Below are 24224 nucleotides of genomic sequence, written 5' to 3' on the forward strand. Positions count from 1 at the left end.
CATTCGCTACAGATGTGAGAATAAAAGTCAGATGCCATATGATAATGGGTGGATATTTAATTGATAGCGCCCATCTCTATTGTTTACATGGCCATAACATGGAAATACACTGAGATTGAAATCTTTAATGATATTTTAAAAAGGAGTATACTGTGCTGGCAAGATGGCTCAGCAGGTAAAAAAAAACAAAATCCCTTGATACACAGGCCTGATGACATTAGTTTAATAATAGGGATCTGTGGTGGGAGGAGAGAACTAACTCCTTTAAGTATTCCTCTCATCTCCACACATGCACTGTGTCTACCCACCCATTCAAACCGCATGCTAATAAAAAAACAAAAAGTTTAAAAATGTAAAAAGTTAATACCAGTTGGTCAGACAAATAGCTATAAGAGAGAAAATACAATGCCATTTCCTTACTGAAAATGGATACAGAAAATATTAGAATATCCCTTACATGTCAGTGATTTTTTTCAATCACTTATTTGCTTTAAATAGTTCATGTATAGGTGCTAATTGCAAGGAAAACCAGGCAAGTAGTTCTTACCTGGTGGTGCTGGCTGGAAAAGTTTCTGAACTACTTCTCTGTATATAGACTCATCTTTAGCCAACAGCTTGGCTGCTTCCAAATTCACTGGGTTTTCTAGGACAGGATCAGAAAGTAACGTCTGAAAGAAAGCACATACAACAACAAGTTCAAAATAAACTTTTCTTGGAATAACAAGACAAGTCAATGCATGTAAACCCAACAAGCATTTAGTGACTGTTACTGGATGTTTCTTTCCTGCCCGCCAGTTCCTGAATAACCATGCAGAGACTTTATATTAATTGCAAACTGTTTGGCCTATTACCTCAGGTTTATTATTAACTAGCTCTTAAAGCTTAAATTAATCTATTTCTATTATTCTAGATTTTTACCATGAGACCTGTAGCTTGTTACCTCGTATCTTGCTTCCCTGGGGACTGCTGGTGTCTAGACATACTAGGAGACAGGTTTGTAGAGATGACAGAAGATACAGAACATGCCCAGAAAACTCACTTTATCTTGGTTTTATTGTGTGTATTCATCAAACACTGGGGTCAAAGCAAAAGCTTTTATCCTCTATAACATCTATTCTATCATATAAATTTAAATTGGATTTTTACATAAAGTAAGATAAACATTGGAAAACAATAAAAACAAGCTCCCATTACATACTAATAGGAGACTACATTAGATCATGTCTTTGTACACGCAGGTACAAAGATTGCACACATGTCGCTATCCCTTTTGGTCTTTAAATGATTACTTTAGTACCTATCGTAGCTTTCTGTGATTGTTTTGACTACCACAAATTAGCATCTTAAAAGGATCAGTCTTATAATCTGCAGTTTTAGGTGAAACACCCAGAATGGAGGACTTTTTTCTAGCTTTAGCAACGCCAGAAGCCAAATGTCAGCAGGCTGGGCTCTTGTCAGAAGAATCTGGATGAAGCACTTTCCATGTTCTTACAAGCATGAGGTTGGCTGAGTTCAGTTCCTTTCAGCTGTAGGATTGAGGGTGTCATTATTGTTCAGACTGTTAGCTGGGGGACACTTTCTGCTCCTACAGACATCTCTTTCGTCCTTGCCTTTGACATTTAGCGTCTCAGACCCAGCCATGGTGTAAGAGAACCTCCCCGAGCTTGGAATATGACCTCTCCTTTGGTCACACCCTCTTCAGCTGTCCTCCCTCTTCTGCCTTCTGATGTTAAGAGACCATGAACACCTTGCATATAGACTAACCTTCTTGTTTTAAAGTGAGTTGACTGATAAACCAAATTCTGTATGTATCTTATTCACAGTAGTATGTAGGTTAGTGTCTTGAGGGAATCTTTTTAAAATTCTGCACACCACAGAATCCATATACTTGGGCCAAACAGATGACCAGTGGTTACCAAACCATGATTTGCTTATTAGTCACTTCAAAAAATTGTTTTACCCTCAACTAAAAATATTTGTTTATGAATTCAGTATTTTGAACATTGCATGTTATAATATGCAGGCTAATAAAATATGGTTAGCAGAATTACCGCATGCGTTACTATTTGTGCTGGTTTGTTTTGTTTTTCAGCTTGACACAAACTGGGGCCATCTGGGAAGCGTGAACCTTAATTGAAGAATTGTCTCCATTTGCTTGACCTGTCAACAAGCCTGTGGTGTATTTCCTGCATTAATGATTGATGTAGGAGGACCCAGCCTACTCTAGGCTGTACCACCTCCAGGCAGGTGGTTCTGGATTGCATCGAGCTGAGCAAGCCACGAGTAACGAGCACTTCTCTGTGGACTCCTATAAGCTGTCCTGACCTCCACATGTGTTTCAAAGCCTGTCACCCCCACATGAAGAAACAAATGTAAAATAATAAAGAAATGAATGAAAATCATGGAAAGGTCCTATGTGGTGGCACACACCTGGGGAGATGGAAGCAGGAGTTTGAGCCCTAGGACCCACATGATGGAAGGAGAGAGACTTCTCCAGTAAGTTGTCCTTTGACCCTCACGTGCACGCTGCTGGGATGCACACAGCGAATGATAAATGCATGCAGAAAACCATAAGCAAAATCAAAACAAAAATACGAAAATTATAGCAGACTTTCTCCAATGAAAGTAATCATTTTGACATCTGATATTTCAAGAGCAACAAGAATTCTCTGCTATTACTGGAGTTTTCTCTCTGGGAAACACATTCAGTCTACATTTCCAAGATCATAATAATTGCCCAAATAAGGATGGATTTAGAGAGGATCCCACCCTACCTTTCAAAGTGGGTGGGAAGCAGAAGAAACTCATCGTTGCAAGCAAGCTTTGGTCTCTGGCTGGAGAGAATCTTACTCAACAAGGCACATCTGGCAAATTTTATTGCATATTTTCTCCTTAACTGCTGTGTGTGAGAGACTTATTCACATGGCACACACACGGCTATTGCGAGTATTTAATGACTTTTAAAAATTGGCATATTTGTATATACTATTACTATATGTTATTAGTAGATTAGCATGTGTGTAAGTCAGACACACTGCTGAAGGAGCCAAAGAGAACAAAGGCTCAGTCTTTAAATTAGACTCATGGTGACAGAATTTCAAAAACAAAAGATGGAGAATTCTAGATCTTCAACAAGTGCCTGTATCAGTAGAGTGATAGGTTTTATAATATCCATTTGATTGCAGCTGATGGTTTTGAAATTTGTTTCATGGATGAGTGTTGATATTTGTCTTTATTTTATGTGAAATTTTTTAGTTGTTTAAGATTGCATTTATTTTGGTGGGGTGACTACTATTTTTAAAATATTTTAAACAATATTTAAAGTACCATCTCTATGAAAAGAAACAGCATGGTAATTAGAAATATGGTTTTTTAATTCAAAAGAAAGTAAGCAATAATTATGATTTGTGTTTGTATTGTCTGTTACTAGTAGACATTGGTAAAAGGTAGTGGTTTAAATGAAATTATTAAAGAGTAAGTGAGAATTCAGCTCCTTGGCACATTTCAATCAGGCTACAGACTGGTCCAATAGAAAACAGTTTGGGAAATAGTATGTGCTATAGTGTCGGACAGAAATCTAAATACTGTTAGGTACCTGGCAAAGCCAGTGCCCTCCAGACAAATGCCATAAATTCTGCCCTAGGAAAAGGAATCAGAAAAGACATATGAGAGGGAGAGGTGCGTGACCTAACTGGGATGTGAAGAGCCCCGTGGTTGATGGACAGTCTGGAAAGAAGGGAGGGAGGTGGGTGGCCATCTGACGGAGAGCTGGCCAAGCGTTACTCGAGGTTCAAGCTTTGCTTGGGTCTATACTGTTAGAGTTGACATCTCTGTAAGTTCTTTTGGATCAGAATTACATCAAGCAATGTGAGTGCAGAAAAGCATGGGGTACAAACAGAAGCAGGATCCCATAGCGTGAGTGAGCATCTAAGTGCAGAAAGCGGGGCCTCTGCTCTGGGGCAGAATTTGTACTTAACCCTAAGGAGAATGCAGGAGTCAATGGTTGATGCTAACAGAAGCTTAGAAGCAAAGATCTGAAGGAAACACATATAGCATTGGAGTTAGAGTTTTCCTAGATACGTATCTGAACTTAAATACATTATATATTATGTGTATGTCTGTGCACCACATGTATACCTAAGGGTCTGCAGAGGCCAGAAGAGGGTGCTGGATGTCTTGGAACTGGAGTTTCAGACAGCTATGAGTCACCATGTGGGTGGTAGAAACTGAACCTGGGTCCTCTGCAAGAGCAACAAGTGCTCTTAAACATTGCACCATCTCTCCAACTCCACATCTCAAATGCCTCTATCAGAAGACACTGGCATGTTGCAAGGAGAGACCGCTTGCTTGTCCTGGCCGCCCTGCTAGCTTACCCCTGAAATAACTACAAAGAAACTGTATTCATTAAATCACTGCTTGGTCCATTAGTTCTAACTTCTTATTGGTTAACTCTTACATATTAGTTTAACCCATTTCTATTAATCTGTATACCACCATGAGGTCGTGGCCTACCAGCCAAGTTCCAGCATGTCCATCTCTTCATGGCGGCAGGTCCGTGGTGTCTCTCCAACTTTGCTTTCTTCCTCCAAGAATTCAGTTCTATCTTTTCCTCCTACCTAACTTCTGCCCTATCAGGCCAAGATAGTTTATTTATTTATTAACCAATGCAAGCAACACACAGAGGGGACTCCCACATCACTGGCAGATGTTCAGTAAAAGTTTATAGAATGAATGAATGAACAGAAGACACTCTCAGACTGGCAGATCTTCAGTGTTTATAGAATGAATGAATGAACTGAATTTTGTTACAGGTCAACACTTTACTCGGTCTGCTAAGATGATTCACCACAATCTTAACTTTTATTTTCAAGAATAGAAAATAGAAATTATATTATAATTTTGGTGGAAAAAAACCGAATTATCTTAAAAATTGTCCTCCAGGTATTCCAGCTGGTCAAACTGTAATAATTTATCACCAATATTCTTGATGACAAATAGATTCCTGGGGGGAAATTGTTCAGCTTCTCTAAACAGTCAAAGCAATGCTACTGTAATAATTAATTTTAGCATTAGATGAAAAAGGAGGATATGGGACAGGAGAGATGGCTCAGTGGTTAAGAGCCCTGACTACTGTTACAGAGGACCCGAGTTCAATTCCCAGCACCCACATGGCAGCCCAAAACTGTCTGTAATTATAGTTCCAGGGGATCCTGCTGTAGGAAGTATTACAGCTTGTATTTACCCGCCTACTGGGGCGTGGCCTCTTATACTATTTATGGGGAAGCCAAACGTGCATGCGTGCATGTGTGTGCCCCATCTCACTCATTCCCCTCGCTCCGTTCCTGCCTGCTGCTCTTTTGGATCGCGTGATTCAACTGGTCAAGCGGAGGATTCTAATTTGTGAGTTTACCCCTTAATAAATGATTATCTATTTCTTGATTCTGAGCTAGTGTGGGATTTCTTTTGAGCGTTGGAATGCCATAACAGGATCCGACACCCATGGCAGTTTAAGAAATAAAAAAAAAAGAAGAAGAAGAAAGAGAAAAAGAAAACGAAAAAGGACATAAGATGGAGATCTATGCATTTAAGGACATGGGCCCAGCAGTGAATGTGGCATTTGAAAACCAGACAGTGACCTGAGGAGGAAGTATCTTTTTTGTTTTCATTATTTAACAGGCTTGATATGAACATTCAACAGGTTTGATATGAACACTTAGGGGGGAGAGAAGAGAGAGACAGAGAGAGAGAGAGAGAGAGAGAGACAGAGAGAGAGACAGAGAGAGAGAGAGACAGAGAGAGAGAGAGAGGAAAGCAGCTGACATTGTCTGAAACGCAGAAGAAAGCTGAATATTCTAAGGTGCAGCCAGTGACTCACCTCTCCGAGACAGGTGAGACCCGGGAACTAGGAACCACTCCAGAGACGTGCTCACTGTTAGAAGCTGAAATAAAGCCCGGATGTATGTCTATAATTCACCACATCTCAATGGTTCCTTTCTTCTTTTATAAAATGCAAAGGGCTTTAACTATCAATTTCAAATAAGTCTGCAGCTAAAGATCCACTCCTCAGTTCCCAATGAAGAAATTTTGATTGACACTAGCCAGCTCGCTCAGATCCTTTAAGCATTTAATATGCTGTGTACACGTTAACCCTTGTGTGATAATTAGGTGGGAGAATTAAATGTGTTAAAGCATTAAGTTAGGCATGGTGGTACATGCTCGTAATTCTAGTCCCCAGGGGGTGGAGGCAGGAGAATCATGAGTTTAAGGTCAACCTGGGGCTACATAGTGAGGCCCCCATCTTAAAGAGAATCTCACAGAGAAAGAAAGAAAGAAAGAGAGAGAGAGAGAGAGAGAGAGAGAGAGAGAGAGAGAGAGAGAGCATTACAGTAACTGTATTCTTACCTGTATAGCATGTAAGATGCTGCTTATTGAGTAATTTGTGTTCCAGCTGTCCTGGTTGTCCAAAAAGTCTATGCTGGGCTGACCGGTTTGTGGGTCTACTGTATTAAAACAGTATATTAGTTTTAGTATTCAAAGCTTATAAAGCATCATAATTTATAATTAATTTATCTATTCTTCTTCTTTCTTCCTGTTTCATATAATGATAATCACTGCGTGGCTCTCTTGCGTCCACCAGCTTTAGCTGATAATAGGCTCCTGGTGCAGTAATTTGATACTATAAATTTCAAATACAGGATTTTTTTTGAGGCTCATGTGTGATGTGTATGTGTGTGATTGACATGTACATGTGTGTGCGGGTGTGCATGCCTGTAATACCCAGAAGTCAGAGGAGGAGGTCAGGTACTCTGCTCTAATGTCTTTATCTTACTTCTTTGAGAGAGGGTCTCTCATTGAAACTGGTGTAGGTGTGTGGTCAGCAAGCCCCAGCGATGCCCTTGCTCACAGCCCCTCCCTCCGCAGGGCTGGCGTTAAAGGTGTGAGAGGTCGTGGCTGGGTTTCTATATGCCTGCTTAGGATTTGAAGTCAGGCCCTTATGCTTGCAAAAGCCATTTGCCCAGTTTCAAAGCTAGATTTTAATTACAAAGATAATAGTGGACTACGGAGAAAAAGGGTATACAAGAAAATGTCAAATAAAATATGAATAACAATTCCACTCTTACGTCACATTGATCTACAGACTTCCATTTGTATACCTGTAAGTGCTCATAAGTGCTCATGTGCTTATCACATGAAAGGATATGTTGATATTTTATTTTCAAGGTGTTCTTTTTCATTTAAAATAAATTGCAACATATTTCTAGTTGTATTTATTTATTAAAATTTCTTGCATTCATTTATTTGTGTGTGTGTGTATGTATGTGTGTGTGCATATGCACATGAGCTTCAGTGTATCTCTAGAGGACAGCCTATGGGAGTTGGTTCTCTTCTTCCACCATGTGGTGTCTGGGGCTTGTCAGGTTTCTCAGCAAGTGCCCTTCCCTGCTGGATCGCTTTACTGGCCCTTGGGATATGCTTATTAAAAAGATATGTAAGCACCTACTATGTGCCAAGCAATGATGATTCTAGGGACACTGCAGTGACCAAGAAAATCCAACTTTCAAAGTCTTCCTTTTCTTTATAGAGGAAAGATATAATCTTAGAGTTTTACTTAAAAACTTCCTGTAGTAAAAAAAAAAAGATTTCTATGTCAATGGATATTGTCATTATAGTCTTTATAGTGGGTTACCTGTGTGCATAGGTTTTGAATCCATGGATTCAACTGAGTATCAGAAATATTAAGAAAATTAGCATTCATACTGAACTTGTGCAGACATTTTTCTTGTCATTATTTTTGAAACAATATAGTAGAGCAGCCGTGCACATAGTGTTTTCATTGTTAAGTAATCCAGAGATGATTTGGAATATATGGGAGAGGCTGCTGCAAGGCCATGGTTAAATCTACTGTGAATGATCATCCTTCAGGAGAGCATACTTTTGTGCTACTGTATCTAACAGAATAATCCATAAACCTGAAATTTTGGCCTGTAGGGATATGCATATTTTATATGTGATTAGAAAGTGTCAGGTCACTTCCCTTATGATGGGGAATAATGTCTGCTAGAATTAAATTTTAATGTCTTTTAATGTTTTGTAAGCAGAAGTGATGAATCATGATATGTTGTGTTTTAATTTGTATCTATTTTCTTCACAATGAGATTGTTTTGCCTTGCTCTGTTTATCCAGTGTTTGTTCATGGGTTTTACACTGCTTTCTGCTAGTTCACAAGGGTTCTTTATGCGGTATAGATATTCTGCCCTGTACCATGAATGGTCCCTGAGTTTTCAGAATGCAGTTTTGTTACTTTTTTTTAGCTTGTTTATAATGTGCATAGCTATAGAGGTTTGTAAATGTTTACATGTTTAGATGTCATGGTTTTCAGTAGTTTCAGGGAAAGATCCCTGTACAAGTCCACAGTTACACTACGCTGTCTTCTATCTTAGAACCCAACTAAAGAAAATGCAAAGCTTCAGGCAATCCCTTTATGGAGAACCCAACAGAACAATCTAACATATTTCTTTTCCCAAAGATTAAGTTATCTGGTGTATTATTTTTATAAAATGAAAAATTAGATTCAACTATAATAATAAATGATGCATGACAGAGTGTATGAAAATGCAGGAAAGGGGCTGAGGAGCTGGCTCAAGAGACTTGCTGAGTTTGGTTCTCAGCACTCACGCTGGATGGCCCATAGCTACCATCTCCCGGGGATCCGAAACCCTCTTCTCTCCTCCACTGGCACCACACTTATGCGCTCAACCACTACCCCTTCACACACACACACACACACATAATTAAAAACAAGAAGTTTTAAAATGCAGGAAAATGACACACTATCTAAACTAAAGTCAAATTCAAAACTATATGTAACAACTCAACTATGCAGAAAACTGTACACAGGAAAATGAGGAGCTATGGTAAAATATCAAAAATGTTGCTTTACTAACTCTTTGGATTCAAAGACATTGCCAATTTTTCTGCCTTTAAAAGTTTCTCCAATGAGTATTCTTACTTTAACTGTAAGTTGCTAAAGGGGACCATGGCTATTAAACACTACCCCCCCCCAAAGAATTGCATAGACAAAGTCACAATAATACAATAATAAGAGTCTCACTTAGTTCTTACCATTTGGATGAAAAGGAATTGTTAGAAATTTCACAACTGGAGGAACAAGGTTGTACTCTGGTGTAAAATCTATTGACAAGTCGAACACAAATCCTGTAATACAGAAGTAACGATGCCATTCAAGTGTTATGGTTAGCTCTAGCCTGATTGAACACTCACTCCCTCCATCCCCGACACACTGCCTCCTCTCACTGGCTAATCTCCTTCCGAGAAAGTGCAGCAACCTTTCCTGCCTGCAACATGAATGTCCTTCTTCTCCTGTAGAGCTTGGCTTGTACTCACGTGTCAACTCAAATGTTGCTTCCTTAGAAAGCCTTTCTGACTCCTGTGAGTGAAATTGCTAATCTCCCTCCCCTCTTTGGCATTCTCTCCAAGATCCTAGCAGCGGATAGGATATTTATAATATATATATATATGCAGTGTATAGTATATAGTATATTTTACCTTTGTCCAAAGAATCTCCTTTAAATAAATAACTGAAATAACTCATAGTTATTAAAGTTTATAGTGGGCCAGTTTCATTGAGGATTTGACTTCTGGAAATTTACGGGAAAATTATAAAGGGAAAACCAAGAAATAATTGCGGAATGCTGAAGTCAAGGGGAATTTTGATAGGTATTCTCTGATCTCGTGGAGACTATTGGCAAATATTCTTGATAAAGGTACTTTATTGTGTTTGCTTCTTAAAAATACAGTAACATGGGACTGGACAGATGGCTCAGTGGTTAAGAGCACCGACTGGGCTTCCAGAGGACCCAGGTTCAATTCCTGACACTCTCATGGCAGCTCATAAAAGCCTTTAACTTCAGTTTCAGGGGATCCAACACATTCACACAGACATACATGCAGACAAAACACAAATTCTATGAAATAAAAATAACAAGTAAATAAAATTTTTAAAAAGAGAAACAATACAGTAACATGAGGGACTAAGAGTGAGGCTGTGGAGCTGTCCTTAGTCCTCCCGACTCACCCACCACCTCTGGAGACCTCTGGATTGAATTTGGAAACGCGAACCTTCCCAGATGGAGTTCTGAAGCCCTTCAACCTGAGCTTCCCAGCTCATCAGGTCTTCGCTTGTAGGAAAAGCAGTGATGCCCTGTCATTAAAAAATAAAGAAATAAATAAACAAACAAACAGACTAAAACAGTCTTTGTAGCTTTGAAAATCAGATTCTGGGGTTCAATAAATTTCAACATTTTGACTTTTTTCTGAGAGTTTATTTGTTGATGTGGGGAGGAGGCATTGCTTGTCTTAAGGTAGATGCCGGGAAACACTTGAAATAACAGTAAATTAGAAACCAAGTGCTGAGAGTAGAAATCACCAGTGGGACCGGGAAATAAGGACTGCATACGTGGAGGGCGTGGCCATTGAAGATCCCAATGGGAAAAGGAGGAAATGGTAGGGGATTGGAAAGCATGTGTTTCCTGAAAGTTCCTGAAGATGATGGATCCCATATGGAAGGTAGGATGTAGGGTCATTTTCACTAAAAAGTCTAAACTCAAGTCCACTGTATTTATGAGTTGGAGTTTTTGTCATGTTATTGAAAGAGAATCTAAAGCTTGCTGGGAAGTACTATCTTAAGGTGTGTGACTTTTGTTTATGCCACACTTGTTTAACTCCACGGAGCTGTGATTCTGTGCCTATCTAAAACACCTGATGGTCCTCAGAAAGAGCTGAATGGTCAATAGTGAGGCAGGAGCAAGAACAGGCAGGACTGGCAGGCGGAGAGGATAAAGAGAAACAGAAAAGAGGAGAGGAGGCACGGGAGAACGAGGGAGGAGGGCGTCAGGGGTCATCACCCAGCCAGCCACGGAGTAAGAAGGAGAGTAAGATACACAGAAGGGAGAAAGACAAGAGCCCAGAGGAAAAGGGTAGACAGGTTAACTTAAGGTAAGAAAAGCTGGCAAGAGACAAGTCAAGCTAAGGCTGGGCATTTATAAGTAATAATAAAACTCGGTGTGATTTATTTGGGAGCTGGGTGGTGATCTCCCAAAAAAGCAAAAAGAGCAAAAACAACATGCAACAAAAGCTAATTGTTTTTCTAGTTCTAACTCTGCCATGGATTTTGTTTTGTTTTGTTTTGTTTGTTTTTGGCTTGCTTTTGATAATGGATAAATGCCTAAAAGTATGTTCAATAGTGAAAGTGTAAAAACCAATATAAAGCTCCATAGCTTCTTTTCTGAATGGCCACTTTAATTGTGTGGAAGTTCACTGGAATGTATGTACTTCTGGCTTGGTTAATTTTTGGTGTGTGGTTTTTTAATTTTCATTTTTATATTAAATTTTAGAAAACTGATTTAAGAAAATAAAATAAAAATTCCCAGGTTACTCTTGTATATAAAAACGAACTTTTCCTACATTTAAGTATTGTTTCTATGGAGATTCAAGAATGTGCTTCACAGAAAACCATGGCAGCTATGCTGAGTATACTTGAATAAGTTCAGCAAATTCTTCCTGAGCCAGCGTAGTGAATAAGTGCATGAGGTGACTATCAAAGCAAACACTGCATCCGTCTTTCTGTATTATCTGCACGGATAGAACCCATCACTTGATTCTTTTATGCCAGAGAACAACAATGTTTGGACTGAACAGAAATGTTATTCGACACGAGGTCCATGCATCTGTAATGTTGATATAGTTGATCCGAAGCATCTCCAGAGGGTTTTTAAAAAATTGTGTTTATAGTCGGCATGAAATGGGACATGTGTTCTGAACCATCACCGACAGAGCTATTGTTGGTTCCGCTGCACACACTCCTCTAAGGATGGCGTTGTTTCTGTTTTAAAAAGGCTTTTCCCATTTTTCCCTCTCATTCATTTTTCATTTTCCATAAATAAGCCCATGGCACAAATGAACGCCAGTAACTTCACTGGGGGCACTGGGGCAAAGGGTATTTTTTTTTCCTGCTGCATTAATATTAGGAGGCAAAGACACCTATGCCTTGTTTTGGTAAAAGAAAAAAGTCCTAGGGAGTATGCAGTGGAACACAAATCTCAAAACAAATGCTCAGAAAGTGATGGAGTGGATCCTGGGGTACAAATCTACACTGAATCTTTCTGAGTGCTAGCTTGCCCGTAGGAAAACAAAGCGCTACTTAGTTTACAATATTAATGAGTATGAACTGAATCTGTCAGTCACTCCTTGACACACTCTGATGCCCAGGGTTTCGGCTTAGAGAAATCGCCCCTCACAATGTACTTAAAACCGTTACCCATCATGACTTTGAAACAGTAGTTATACTTCTGGAATACTGGAGTGGGAAAGTCGGTGTAGTTAAATCATGATTTATAGAGTAAGCACGAACTAACCTTAAACAGTCTCACGGGATGAAGCAGAACCCGCCACGCCCTGTACTTACCTCATTTCTCTTGTGCTGTAACTCCTTGAACTCTCTTTCCAGCAAGATGTAAGCTCTGGAGTACATGATGAGGCCGCGGAGGGACTGCCACCTGTCCCTGAACTATCCGGTTTGCTCTGGGCAGATCTCTTGACAGGGGTCTCAGGTCATCCTCTGACCCCTGGTTAACGGTTACTAGCTCCCCAGTTAAATGACTGCTAAGATTACGATTTAACGATGACTTTCCTTCCCTCCTCTGACCCCTCCAAGTGGGGACTTCTAGAAGGAGGACCGGAGTCCTTCTGATCTGAGGTGTCTCACTGCCTGCCGCCACCCCCAAGACAAACTTGGGGGACCACTTGAGAGAAGACCGCGTCTTGGCACGTGAAGACGGAATGAAAAGGGCAAGCCTGAAGCAGCGCTGGCAAGTTCTCTTTTACCTCGCAGGTGAAAGAAAGCTGTGTCAGCTCAGCTCGACTAAGGAAACCAGTTGCTAAGCAACAGGCCTCTGAAGGAGGTGCGGCATTCAAGTTGTGGGCTTTAGCTACGGAATTGTAAGTCCTCTTAGCCAATCGATGAACAGTGTCAGTGGGGAAGGCCAATGAAGTCAGCATTCAAGACGACAATCCCCGCTTCTCAGTGAACCCGGACACCGCTGGTTAGAGGGCCTTCCCTGTGTCCCAGGACTTGAACTGTAAATTGCAGAAGCCTCTCGGGAACGCCTGCTCACCGTGAGCCTTTCTCTTTGACTGTCAGGGACAGTCAACTACATGACTGGTACCCAAAGCTGCCTTCCGAACTACAATCCAAACCATTCCTGCTTCCCAGCTAGACTTCCACCCCAATTTATTCACCTCTTTTCCAGGCTGGATAGCTGAAAGCAACCCCAGCCCTCCTCTTTAGAGCTTGCACGCATTCACTGAAATTCACTCAAGTTAACAGCCTTGTCTTTCCTAGACAACAGAATATCCTCTCCTAGGACCAGCAACGTAGACTGAAACTAATACGTGAGCTTGTGTGTCCTGATTTAAAGTGCTTTAATAGGACCTTGCTACCTCCGCAGATCATTTTGCCTCCTTCTTTAGCATTTTAAAGGTCGACTGACTTCTCCTATTTTGTTTCTCTCACCTGAATCACACTTGAGGTGCGCTGGGTACTGAACGGCATCCTCTTTTCCCGTGCGTAGCAACCACCATCTCTACCTGGATTTTATTCCTCTTCTCTGATAATCAATGCTTACATAGCGGAAGCGCCTAAATTCCTCTTTAAAGTTGTGAGGCACCAGGGTGAGTTGTGTCTAATTTAGCCCGGGTTCATCTTTGCATATGATTACCGTGTTCCCATTGCTGGTTTTCTTCCCCACTCGGATATAAATGCTGACATGTTTATTCCTCACTGCATTCCCAGCTCCAAAGCACGTGAGAAAAGGCGCCAAGAGATGGCTGAATGGATTGAACTGAACAAGATGGAAGATTTGGGGCAAAGAGAAAGACCAGTGAGAACCTAGATGCACGTAAAGCAAGGGTTGGGGAGCGATGTGCAGGAGGTTACTGGGGAGCTTAGTCGGTCCTCAGCATCTAGGGGGTTAAAGTCGAGTAGAGGATAGCAGGGAGGGCAGCCATGGAGTAGGAGGACCCTCCACGGGGACAGGAGCAGACAGAGCAGAAGAGAAGAACACAAAAAGGGCGTGGGTTATGAGCAGAAACCCCAGGGCAGTTAAAATGTGCCCACAGTTGGTGAAGCTGAGGGGCCAAACAACTTGGGAGACCTAGAACCATTTTGAGAACGGAGAAGACAGATCTTCCTGCCAGTCTCCCTGTGTGGGTTCAACCCCTAAGCATTGGAGAGCCTGTTAAATCTGAACAGTGGTTTGTAACTGGCCACCTAGCACCTTGAAACTTTATAATTAACTTAATTGCTGGCTTCTAGGAGGTGTGTTTTGATTGTGGAAGCTTCTGATCTGAAAGGGCACTGGGACTTTGGTGAGGAGAGCAAGCAATAGAAAGAGGGGAATGGGATGGGGGGGAGGAAGGAATGGATATCGGAGCAGGGAAGTATTTATCTCAACTAAGGGAGCCATTTTAGGGTTTGCAAGAGACTTGATTCTAGAGGGGTTCCCAGGTCCAAGGAGAGGTCCCCAGATTGTTCCCTGGACAGCAGAGGGGAGGGTGCTTGAACTGGCCTTGGCCCATAACCATACTGATGAATATTTTGCATATCACCATAGAACCCTCATCTGGCGATGGATGGAGATAGAGACAGAGACCCACATTGGAGCACTGGACTGAGCCCCCAAGGTCCAAATGAGGAGCAGAAGGAGGGAGAACATGAACAAGGAAGTCAGGACCGCAAGGGGTGCGTTCACCCACTGATACAAGGGGACTGATCTAATGAGAGCTCACCAAGGCCTGCTGGACTGGGACAGAACGAGCATGTGATCAAACCGGATTCTCTGAATGTGGCTGACATGGGGACTGTCTGAGAAGCCATTGATAATGGTACTGGGACTTGTTTCGTCTGCATGTACTGACTTTTTGGAATCCTAGTCTGTTTGGATGCTCACCTTCCTAGTCCTGGAGGGAGGGGAAAGGAACTTGAATTTCCCACAGGGCAGGAAACCCTGACTGCTCTTAGGACTGGAGAGGAAGGAGGAGAGGGAGTAGGGGGAATGGGGGGGTATTGGGAGGAGGGACGGAAGTGGAAATTTTTATAAATTAATAAAAAAATTAAAAAAGAAAGAAAAGAAAAATAAAAAAAGAAAAGAATCAGCTACTATGAAGATTTGTATTTTTTTCCCCCAGACAAGTGAAACAAGGTCTCACTATGTAGCCTTGGCTGTTCTGGAACTCATGTTGATCAGGCTGGCCTCAAATTCACAGATATCCTACTATCTCTGTCTCTTAAGTGTATGGTAATTCTAATAATGTGTAAATATATATCTTCAAATGTGAACATGCAAAAAAAAAAAGAGTTCGTGTGTGTTTGCGTGCCTCTGTGTGTGTGTGTGTGTGTGTGTGTGTGTGTGCCTGTGTGTGTGCAGCATCTGATATAGATGCAGCCACCGCCTAGGTTTGCTACCATAATTAGCATCAGTTCTTCATACACCTGAGTCACTTGCCATTGGAAACATACAAGCAGAGGCCAATTGGAAATAGTCTTGTCTGCGTGCCATTGCACGAAATGGTAGGTTTTATTATTTTATGTGTATGGGTGTATCAGCCTACATGTGTGTGTGTGCACGGTATTTGTGCAGTGTCCACAGTCAGACGAGGGCATTGGATCCACTGGAGCTTGAGTTACATGGGAGCTGCCATGTGGGTGCTGCGAATTGAACCCGGGTCCTCTGGAAGAGCAGCCAGTGCTCTTAACCATCGAGCAATCTCTTCAGTTCCCAAATGTTAATTTTAATAAACTCTTCACACATATCACTGATGTCATGATTGTACCACATCTCCTAAGTTATATACTTTTCTGCTGTCTTCATCAGATTTACTGTGGTGTTTTTATTTGGGGGCTGTTCTGGGTTGGGAGATTTGTTTTTGTTTTTGTCAACCTGATACAAGTTAGGGCTATTGGAGAAGAGAGAGCCTTATCTGAAACACCATGCCTCTATCAGATTGCCTGTAGGTAAGACTTTAGGGAATTTCCTTGATTAATGCTTTATGTGGGAGGACCCAGTCCGTTGTGGGTGATGCCAGCCCTGGGCAGGTTGTCTTCAGTTCTATAAGAAAGCAGGTTGAGCAAGTCATGTATAGCAAGCCAATAAGCTGTACCCCTCCATGGCTTCTGCATCCTTTTCTGCCTCAGGTTCCTGTTTTGAGTTTCTGCTCTGAATTCCCTCAGTGCTAGACTGTAAGCTGGAAGACGAAATAACCCTTCCTATCCCAAGTTGCTTTTAGTCATGTTATTTATCACAGCATTAGAAATTAAACTAGGATGGGGCCAAACTAACTCAAGCAGGAAAATTAGCCCCTACTCCCAGTTCATCTACTATCTTACCTTAATATTCGGTGGTAAAAAAAAAAAATGTGAGTGCTTGCAAGAAGGACCTGAACTGTATCACAGTAAATATGTGTCTTATTAGCGTTTGTAGCCTTGAAGAAGTTAGTTCCCTGACACTTACATGTCCTCGTCTGTTCCATGAGTTAATGCTCACACCTTACAAGGACATTGTGAGTAATAAGAGAAGTAACTCTCTTTGACAAAGAATAGCTAGTATGTTCTATGAGCTGGACATTGTGTTAATTGCTTTGTGGGACTTAATCTCACCCTCCAAAACAACTCTAGTAAGTAAGCATTCATTTGAATTCACAAATGTTGGACACTGTGGCAGAGACATGAAGCAGTTGACATCTGGAATGCAGCAGAGCCAGGATGCAAGCTCTGTCACCCATGCTTTTAACTGCTGGACACATTACCTCCCACTAGCCCATGTTCTCCCAAGTAAGCACTCTTACTTTGCTTTGACAGATTCCTTCTCCTCTCATTAGTTGGTGACAGTATCTGTTTGCATCTGCAGTTTTGTTTCTATTGACTGTTTTGGCTTCATTTTCACCTGTCAATATTCTTAAATTTTTTTTATTTTTGAGGTTATAATTTAATCACAACATATATCCCTTCCCTCTGCTTCTTCAAAAAATTTCCACACACCTCTCTGTTCTCCTCTTCAAATTCATGGTCTGTTTTTTTCATCAATCATTCATTGTTATTGCATACATATGTATATTTGTATATACATATATATTCCTAAATATAACCTACTGAGTCCATACAATGTTACTTTGATGTATGTTTTTAGGGATAATGTTTGGCACTGGACAACCAATTGGTTCATAGGGAGGATCACCTCTCCCGTTCCCCGCTTCACAGTTGCCTATAGTTCTTGTGAAAAGTTTAGGTGTCTTGGGTTTTTCCCCACCCAATTGGGCATGCTCATTAGTATCTTCCTTGTTCAGCTCGTGTTTGGGTGGTTATGTTGGTGAGACCTTGTCAGTATACCTTCTGATGTTACTAGGAGACACAGTCTCACAGCAAATTCTTTGACCCTTACAATCTTACAATCTTTCCACCTCCTCTCCCACAATATTCCCGGAATCTTGGGTGTGGAAGTGTTTTGTAACTGTCTTTACTAGGACTAGGCTCCATAATGCCGCATTTTGGTTGTGGTTTTCTGTTGTGGTCTCCATCTGTTGCAGAGAAGTTTCCTTGATGAGAGGTGAAGACTATACTTCTTTGTGGGGATGAGGGCAAATATTTATAAATAGTTAAGTATTATGCTGGTTTAGTAAATTAGTGGTTGTAGATTACCTTTCAATAAACACTAGTATTGAGTAGTTAGCTGAATTTCCAGTACCAGGAATGATATATCTATGTTGAATTGGTCTTAAGTCCAATTAGAGAGCTATTGGTTACTGCTGTTCATGTCCCTGCTTCACCCTTAGGGTTAAGACACTCTGCTGCTTGTTGATGCGGTTCTTAGGCATCGTATCTGGGGAGGACAATTGATTGTCACACTCCTTCTGGTACCAACAAAATTAGTGCCCAGGTAAGGGGCATTCAGATCAGTTCTAGCTGGGAGTCTCTGGGTTCTGTTTGTAAAATGTGTTGTGCCTTCAATGACAGGGATTTACCTTCCACTTCTGGGGGTAACTAAGAGCAACAGCAATAGGCTATATGTTTGGGGAGTCTCTTAGACATCCCTGGCTAAGAACTCAAAGGAGAGGTTGCCATGTCTGGGTTTTTGTTAAGTAGTCTTCAGCTCTTGGATGGAACATCATCAGTCCAGATTAGAGAAATTTATTAAAGCTATATCTGTATATTTATAAGACTGAACTATGTGCATTGTAGCTTTTTGGAGGTGAATAGATAATAGTTTGATTCCTTGTGGCTTTTTCAGACATCCACATTGTTGTTGTGTTACCCGCCTCCCTCCTATACTTTCCTCACTCCCTATTCCAAGAGGTGCCCCCTATCATGATAGGTGCCATTTCCCCTATTAGATCATTTATATCCCACTATTTCCCTTTACCTTCTTTTTTCTTTTTAAAGTAAATTTTATTAAATTATAAAAGTTTCCATTTCCGCCCCTCTTCCCAACACCCTCCCACTCCCCCCACTCCCTCTCCTCCTCCCTCTTCGTCCCTTAGGGCAGTCAGGGTTTCCTGCCCTGTGGGAAGTTCAAGTTCCTCCCCCCTCCCTCCAGGTCCAGGAATGTGAGTATCCAAACAGACTGGATCCCCAAAATTCAGTATATGCAGAGGAAACAAGTCCCAGTATCATAGTCAATGGCTTTTCAGAAAGACTTTGGGCCAGCCACATTCAGAGAATCCGGCCAAATTCTGAGAATCTGGTTAGATCATGTCCTCGTTCAGTCCCAGTCCAAGTGGCCTTGGTAAACTCTCATTAGATTTGTTCCCTTGTATCAGTGGGTGATGGCATCCCTTGCAGTCCTGATTTCCTTTTTCATGTCCTTCCTCCTTCTGCTCCTCATTTGGACCTTGGGGGGCTCAGTCCGGTGCTCCAATGTGGGTCTCCGTCTGTATCGCCGTCCTTCGCCAGATGAAGGATCTATGGTAATAAGCAAAATATACATCAGTATGGTTATGGGCCACAGCCGGTTCAGGCACCCTCTTCTCTGTCCAGAGAACAATCTGGGGGATTTCTCCTTGGACCTGGGATCCCATATATAATCAAGTCTCCTGTAAACCCTAAAATGACTCCCTTAGTTGAAATATATTCTGCCCTGATCCCATATTCATCCTTCCTCCCTCCCCCCCATCCCAGGCCACCGAGCTTTCCCCATTCCTCCCCTACTCCCTTCTCTCTAACCCTCTCCCCTTCCACCAACCCTCCCCCCCCCATGCACCCGAGGTTACCTGGGACTCTTGTCTATTTCCTACCTCCTGGCGGATAGCTAAATAATCTTCATCAGGTTCATCTTCTTATTTAGCTTCTCTAGGATCACAAATAATAGGCTCAAAGACCTTTAATTATGGTTAGAATCCACTTATGAGTGAATACATACCGTGTTCCTCTTTTTGGGTCTGGCTTACCTCACTCAGTAAAGCGTTTTCTATTTCCATCCATTTGCATGCAAAATTCAAGATGTCATTGTTTTTTACCGCTGAGTAAAACTCTAATGTGTATATGTTCCACACCTTTTTTAACCATTCTTCTATTGAGGGGCACCTAGGCTGTTTCCAGGTTCTGGCTATTACAAATAGTGCTGCTATGAACATAGTGGAACAAATGCTTTTGTAGTATGTTAGGGAATCTCTAGGGTATATTCCCAAGAGTGGAATTGCTGGGTCCTGAGGGAGGTTGACTCCCAGTTTCCTGAGAAACCGCCACACTGATTTCCACAGTGGCTGCACAAGTTTGCATTCCCACCAACAATGGATGAGTGTTCCCCTCACCCCACATCCTCTCCAGCATAGGCTATCGTTGGTGTTTTTGACTTTAGCTATTCTGACAGGTGTAAGATGGTATCTCAAAGTGGTTTTGATTTGCATTTCCCTGATCGCTAAGGAGGTTGAGCATGACCTTAAGTGTCTTCTGGCCATTCGAAGTTCATCTGTTGTGAATTCTCTGTTAAGTTCAGTACCCCATTTTTTAATTGGGTTAATTAGAGTTTTAGTGTCTAGTTTCTTGAGTTCTTTGTATATTTTGGAGATCAGACCTTTGTCTGATGAGGGGTTGGTGAAGATCTTCTCCCAGTCAGAAGGCAGCCTTTTTGTCCTACTGACAGTGTCCTTTGCTTTACAGAAGCTTCTCAGTTTCAGTAGATCCCATTTTTTCATTGTTTCTCTTATTGTCTGTGCTACTGGGGTCCTACTTAGGAAGAGGCCTCCTGTGCCTATATCTTGTAGACTACTTCCCACTTTCTCTTCTATCAGGTTCAAAGTGGACAGATGAATGTTGATGTCTTTAATCCATTTGGACTTGATTTTTGTGCATGGTGATAGATATGGATCTACTTTCATTTTTTTACAGGTTGACATCCAGTTATGCCAGCACCATTTGTTAAAGATGCTTTCCTTCTTCCATTGTATACCTTTAGCTCCCTTGTCGAAAATTAGGTGTTCATAAGTTTGTGGGTTAATATCTGGGTCTTCTATTCGATTCCATAGGTCGACTTCTCTGTTTTTATGCCAATACCAAGCTGTTTTCAATACTGTAGCTCTATAATAGAGTTTGAAGTCAGGGATGGTAATGCCTCCAGAAGTTCTTTTATTGTATAAGATTGTTTTGGCTATCCTGGGTTTTTTGTTTTGCCATATAAACTTGATTATTGTTCTCTCAAGGTCTGTGAAGAAGTTTGATGGGATTTTGATGGGGATTGCATTGAATCTATAGATTGCTTTTGGTAGAATTGCCATTTTTACTATGTTGATTCTCCCAATCCAAGAGCAGGGGAGGTCTTTCCATTTTCTGGTATCCTCCTCAATTTCTTTCTTCAAAGACTTAAAGTTCTTGTCAAATAGGTCTTTCACTTCCTTGGTTAGAGTAACCCCAAGATATTTTATGCTATTTGTGGCTATCATGAAAGGTGATGTTTCTCTGATTTCCCTCTCTGCTTCTTTATCCTTTGTGTATAGGAGGGCCACTGATTTTTTTGGAGTTGATCTTGTATCCTGCCATGTTACTAAAGGTGTTTATCAGCTGTAGGAGTTCTTTGGTAGAGTTTTTGGGGTCACTTATGTAAACTATCATATCGTCAGCAAATAACGAAAGTTTAACTTCATCCTTTCCAATACGAATCCCCTTGATCTCCTTATGTTGTCTTATTGCTATTGCTAGAACTTCAAGCACTATATTGAAGAGGTATGGAGAGAGTGGACAGCCTTGTCGTGTTCCTGATTTTAGTGGAAAGGCTTTGAGTTTCTCTCCATTCAGTTTGATGTTAGCTGTCGGCTTGCTGTATATTGCTTTTATTATATTTAGGTATGATCCTTGTATCTCCAGTCTCTCCAACACCTTTATCATAAATGGGTGTTGAATTTTGTCAAATGCTTTTTCAGCATCTAGTGAGATGATCATATGGTTTTTTTCTTTCAGTTTATTTATATGATGGATTACATTGATAGATTTGTGTATGTTGAACCAGCCCTGCATCTCTGGAATGAAGCCGACTTGATCATAATGGATAATTTTTCTAATGTGTTCTTGGATTCGGTTTGCCAGTATTTTATTGAGAATTTTCGCGTCGATGTTCATGAGTGAGATTGGCCTGTAATTCTCTTTCTTGGTTGTGTCTTTGTGTGGTTTTGGTATTAGGGTAACTGTAGCTTCATAAAAGGAGTTAGGCAATGACTCTTCTGTTTCTATATTGTGAAATACGTTAAGGAGTATAGGTATTAGCTCTTCCTGGAAGTTCTGGTAGAATTCTGCATTGAAACCATCTGGTCCTGGGCTTTTTTTGGTAGGGAGATTTTTGATAACAGCTTCTAATTCTTCGCGACTAATAGGTCTATTTAGATTGTTCACCTGTTCTTGGTTAAACTTTGGTATATGGTACTTATCTAAAAAAATGTCCATTTCTTTTACATTTTCCAACTTTGTGGCATATAAACTTTCATAGTAAGATCTAATGATTCTCTGAATTTCCTCTGTGTCTGTGGTTATGTCCCCCTTTTCATTTCTGATCTTATTAATTTGCATGTTCTCTCTCTGCCGTTTGATTAATTTGGATAGGGGTTTGTCAATCTTGTTTATTTTCTCCAAGAACCAGCTTTTTGATTCATTGATTCTTTGGATTGTTTTCTGTGTTTCTATTTTGTTGATTTCAGCCCTCAGTTTGATTATTTCCAGTCTTCTAGACCTCCTGGGTGAATCAGCTTCTTTTTTTTCTAGATCTTTCAAGTGTGCTGTTAAGTCTCCAATGTGTGCTTTCTCCGCTTTCTTTAATTGGGCACTTAGTGCTATGAACTTTCCTCTTAGCACTGCTTTCAAAGTGTCCCATAGGTTTGAGTATGTTGTGTCTTTGTTTTCATTAAATTCAAGGAAGAGTTTAATTTCTTTCTTTATTTCTTCCTTGACCCAGGGGTGATTTAGTAGTTGACTGTTCAGCTTCCATGAGTTTGTTGGCTTCCTGGGGGAAGCATTGTTGTTGAATTCTAATTTTAGTCCATGGTGATCTGACAAGACACAGGTAGTTACTAATATTTTTTTGTATCTGTGGAAGTTTGCTTTGTTACCGAGTATGTGGTCAATTTTCGAGAAGGTTCCATGAGCTACAGAGAAAAAGGTATATTCTTTCCTATTTGGGTGGAGTGTTCTATAGATGTCTGTTAAGTCCATTTGATTCAATACCTCCAATAAATCTCTCAATTCTCTGTTTGGTTTCTGTCTGATTGACCTGTCCATTGGTGAGAGAGGAGTGTTGAAGTCTCCTACTATTAGTGTGTGTGGTTTGATGACTGCCTTGAGTTCTAGAAGAGTTTCTTTTACATATGTGGGTAACTTTATATTAGGAGCATAGATATTCAGGATTGAGACTTCCTCCTGATGAATTGTTCCAGTTATGAGTATGAAATGTCCATCTCCATTTCTTCTGATTGATTTTAGTTTGAAGTCGATTTTGTTAGATATTAGAATGGCCACACCTGCTTGTTTCTTAGGTCCATTTGCTTGGAAAACCTTTTCCCAACCCTTTACTCTGAGTAGGTGTCTGTCTTTGTGGTTGAGGTGTGTTTCTTGTAAACAGCAGAATGTTGGATCCTGTTTCCGTATCCAATCTCTAAGTTTGTGCCTCTTTATAGGTGAATTGAGTCCATTGATATTAAGTGATATTAATGACCAGTGGTTGTTGACTCCGGTCATTTTTTTTTTTTTTTAGGTAGTAGAGTGTATGTGTTTTTCTTCTTTGATTTGTGCTTGTGAATGGTCACTAGATGTTCGAGTTATTGTAGGCCGTGTTGGGAATGTTGGATTCCTTCGGTAGTGATTTTCCTTCTAATATTCTCTGTAAGGCTGGATTAGTAGCTACGTATTGTTTAAATTTGTTTTTATCCTGGAATATTTTGTTTTCTCTGTTGATAGTGAACAATAGCTTGGTTGGGTATAGTAGTCTGGGTTTGCATCCATGGTCTCTTAGTTTCTGCAGTACCTCTATCCAGGATCTTCTGGCTTTCATGGTTTCCATAGAGAAATCCGGTGTAAGCCTGATAGGTTTATCTTTATAAGTTACTTGACCTTCTTCCTTTGCAGCTCTTAAAATTTTTTCTTTAATCTGTATGTTTTGTGTTTTGATTATTATATGGCGAGGGGATGTTTTTTTCTGATCCAGTCTATTCGGTGTTCTGTATGCTTCTTGAACCTTCATAGGAATATCGTTCTTCAGGTTGGGAAAGTTTTCTTCTATAATTTTGTTGAATATATTTTCTGGGCCTTTGATCTGCAGTTCTTCTCCTTCTTCAATCCCTATTATTCTTAGATTTGGTTTTTTTATTGTGTCCCAGATTTCCTGAATGTTTTGTGAAGAGAATTTGTTGGATTTGCCGTTTTCTTTGACCAGAGCATTTATTTTCTCTATGGTATCTTCAGAATCTGAGATTCGTTCTTCTATCTCTTGTATCCTATTGGTTATGCTTGATTCTGTAGTCTCCGTTCGTTTACCTAGATTTTCCATATCCAGCCGGTTCTCGTTTTGTGTTTTCTTCATTGCCTCCATTTCAGTTTTCAATTCTTGATTTGTTTCCTTTACTTGTTTGATTGTTTTTTCTTGGTTTCTCAGGGTCTCATTCACGGATTTACTTATTTC

The 24224-nt window shown here is 40.7% G+C and overlaps 1 protein-coding gene across 1 annotated transcript in view; it reads right to left on the reverse strand.

Annotated features, from left to right (window-relative positions):
• Ube2u (ubiquitin conjugating enzyme E2 U) overlaps positions 1–12911 on the reverse strand; it is a 69205-nt gene extending 56294 nt beyond the window's left edge. Inside the window, exons 1-5 of the mRNA XM_048453154.3 lie at positions 12485–12911; positions 10141–10222; positions 9124–9216; positions 6403–6500; positions 548–668 (exon numbers count right to left, since the gene is read on the reverse strand). Of these exons, the coding sequence (XP_048309111.3) occupies positions 548–668; positions 6403–6500; positions 9124–9216; positions 10141–10222; positions 12485–12550 (460 nt within the window). The 5' untranslated portion in view covers positions 12551–12911. The remainder of the gene's footprint in view (positions 1–547; positions 669–6402; positions 6501–9123; positions 9217–10140; positions 10223–12484) is intronic.
• Positions 12912–24224: the final 11313 nt, after the last annotated feature.

The sequence above is a fragment of the Myodes glareolus genome, chromosome 3, assembly GCF_982192425.1.
Source record: "Myodes glareolus chromosome 3, mMyoGla1.1, whole genome shotgun sequence".
NCBI lineage: Eukaryota > Metazoa > Chordata > Mammalia > Rodentia > Cricetidae > Myodes > Myodes glareolus.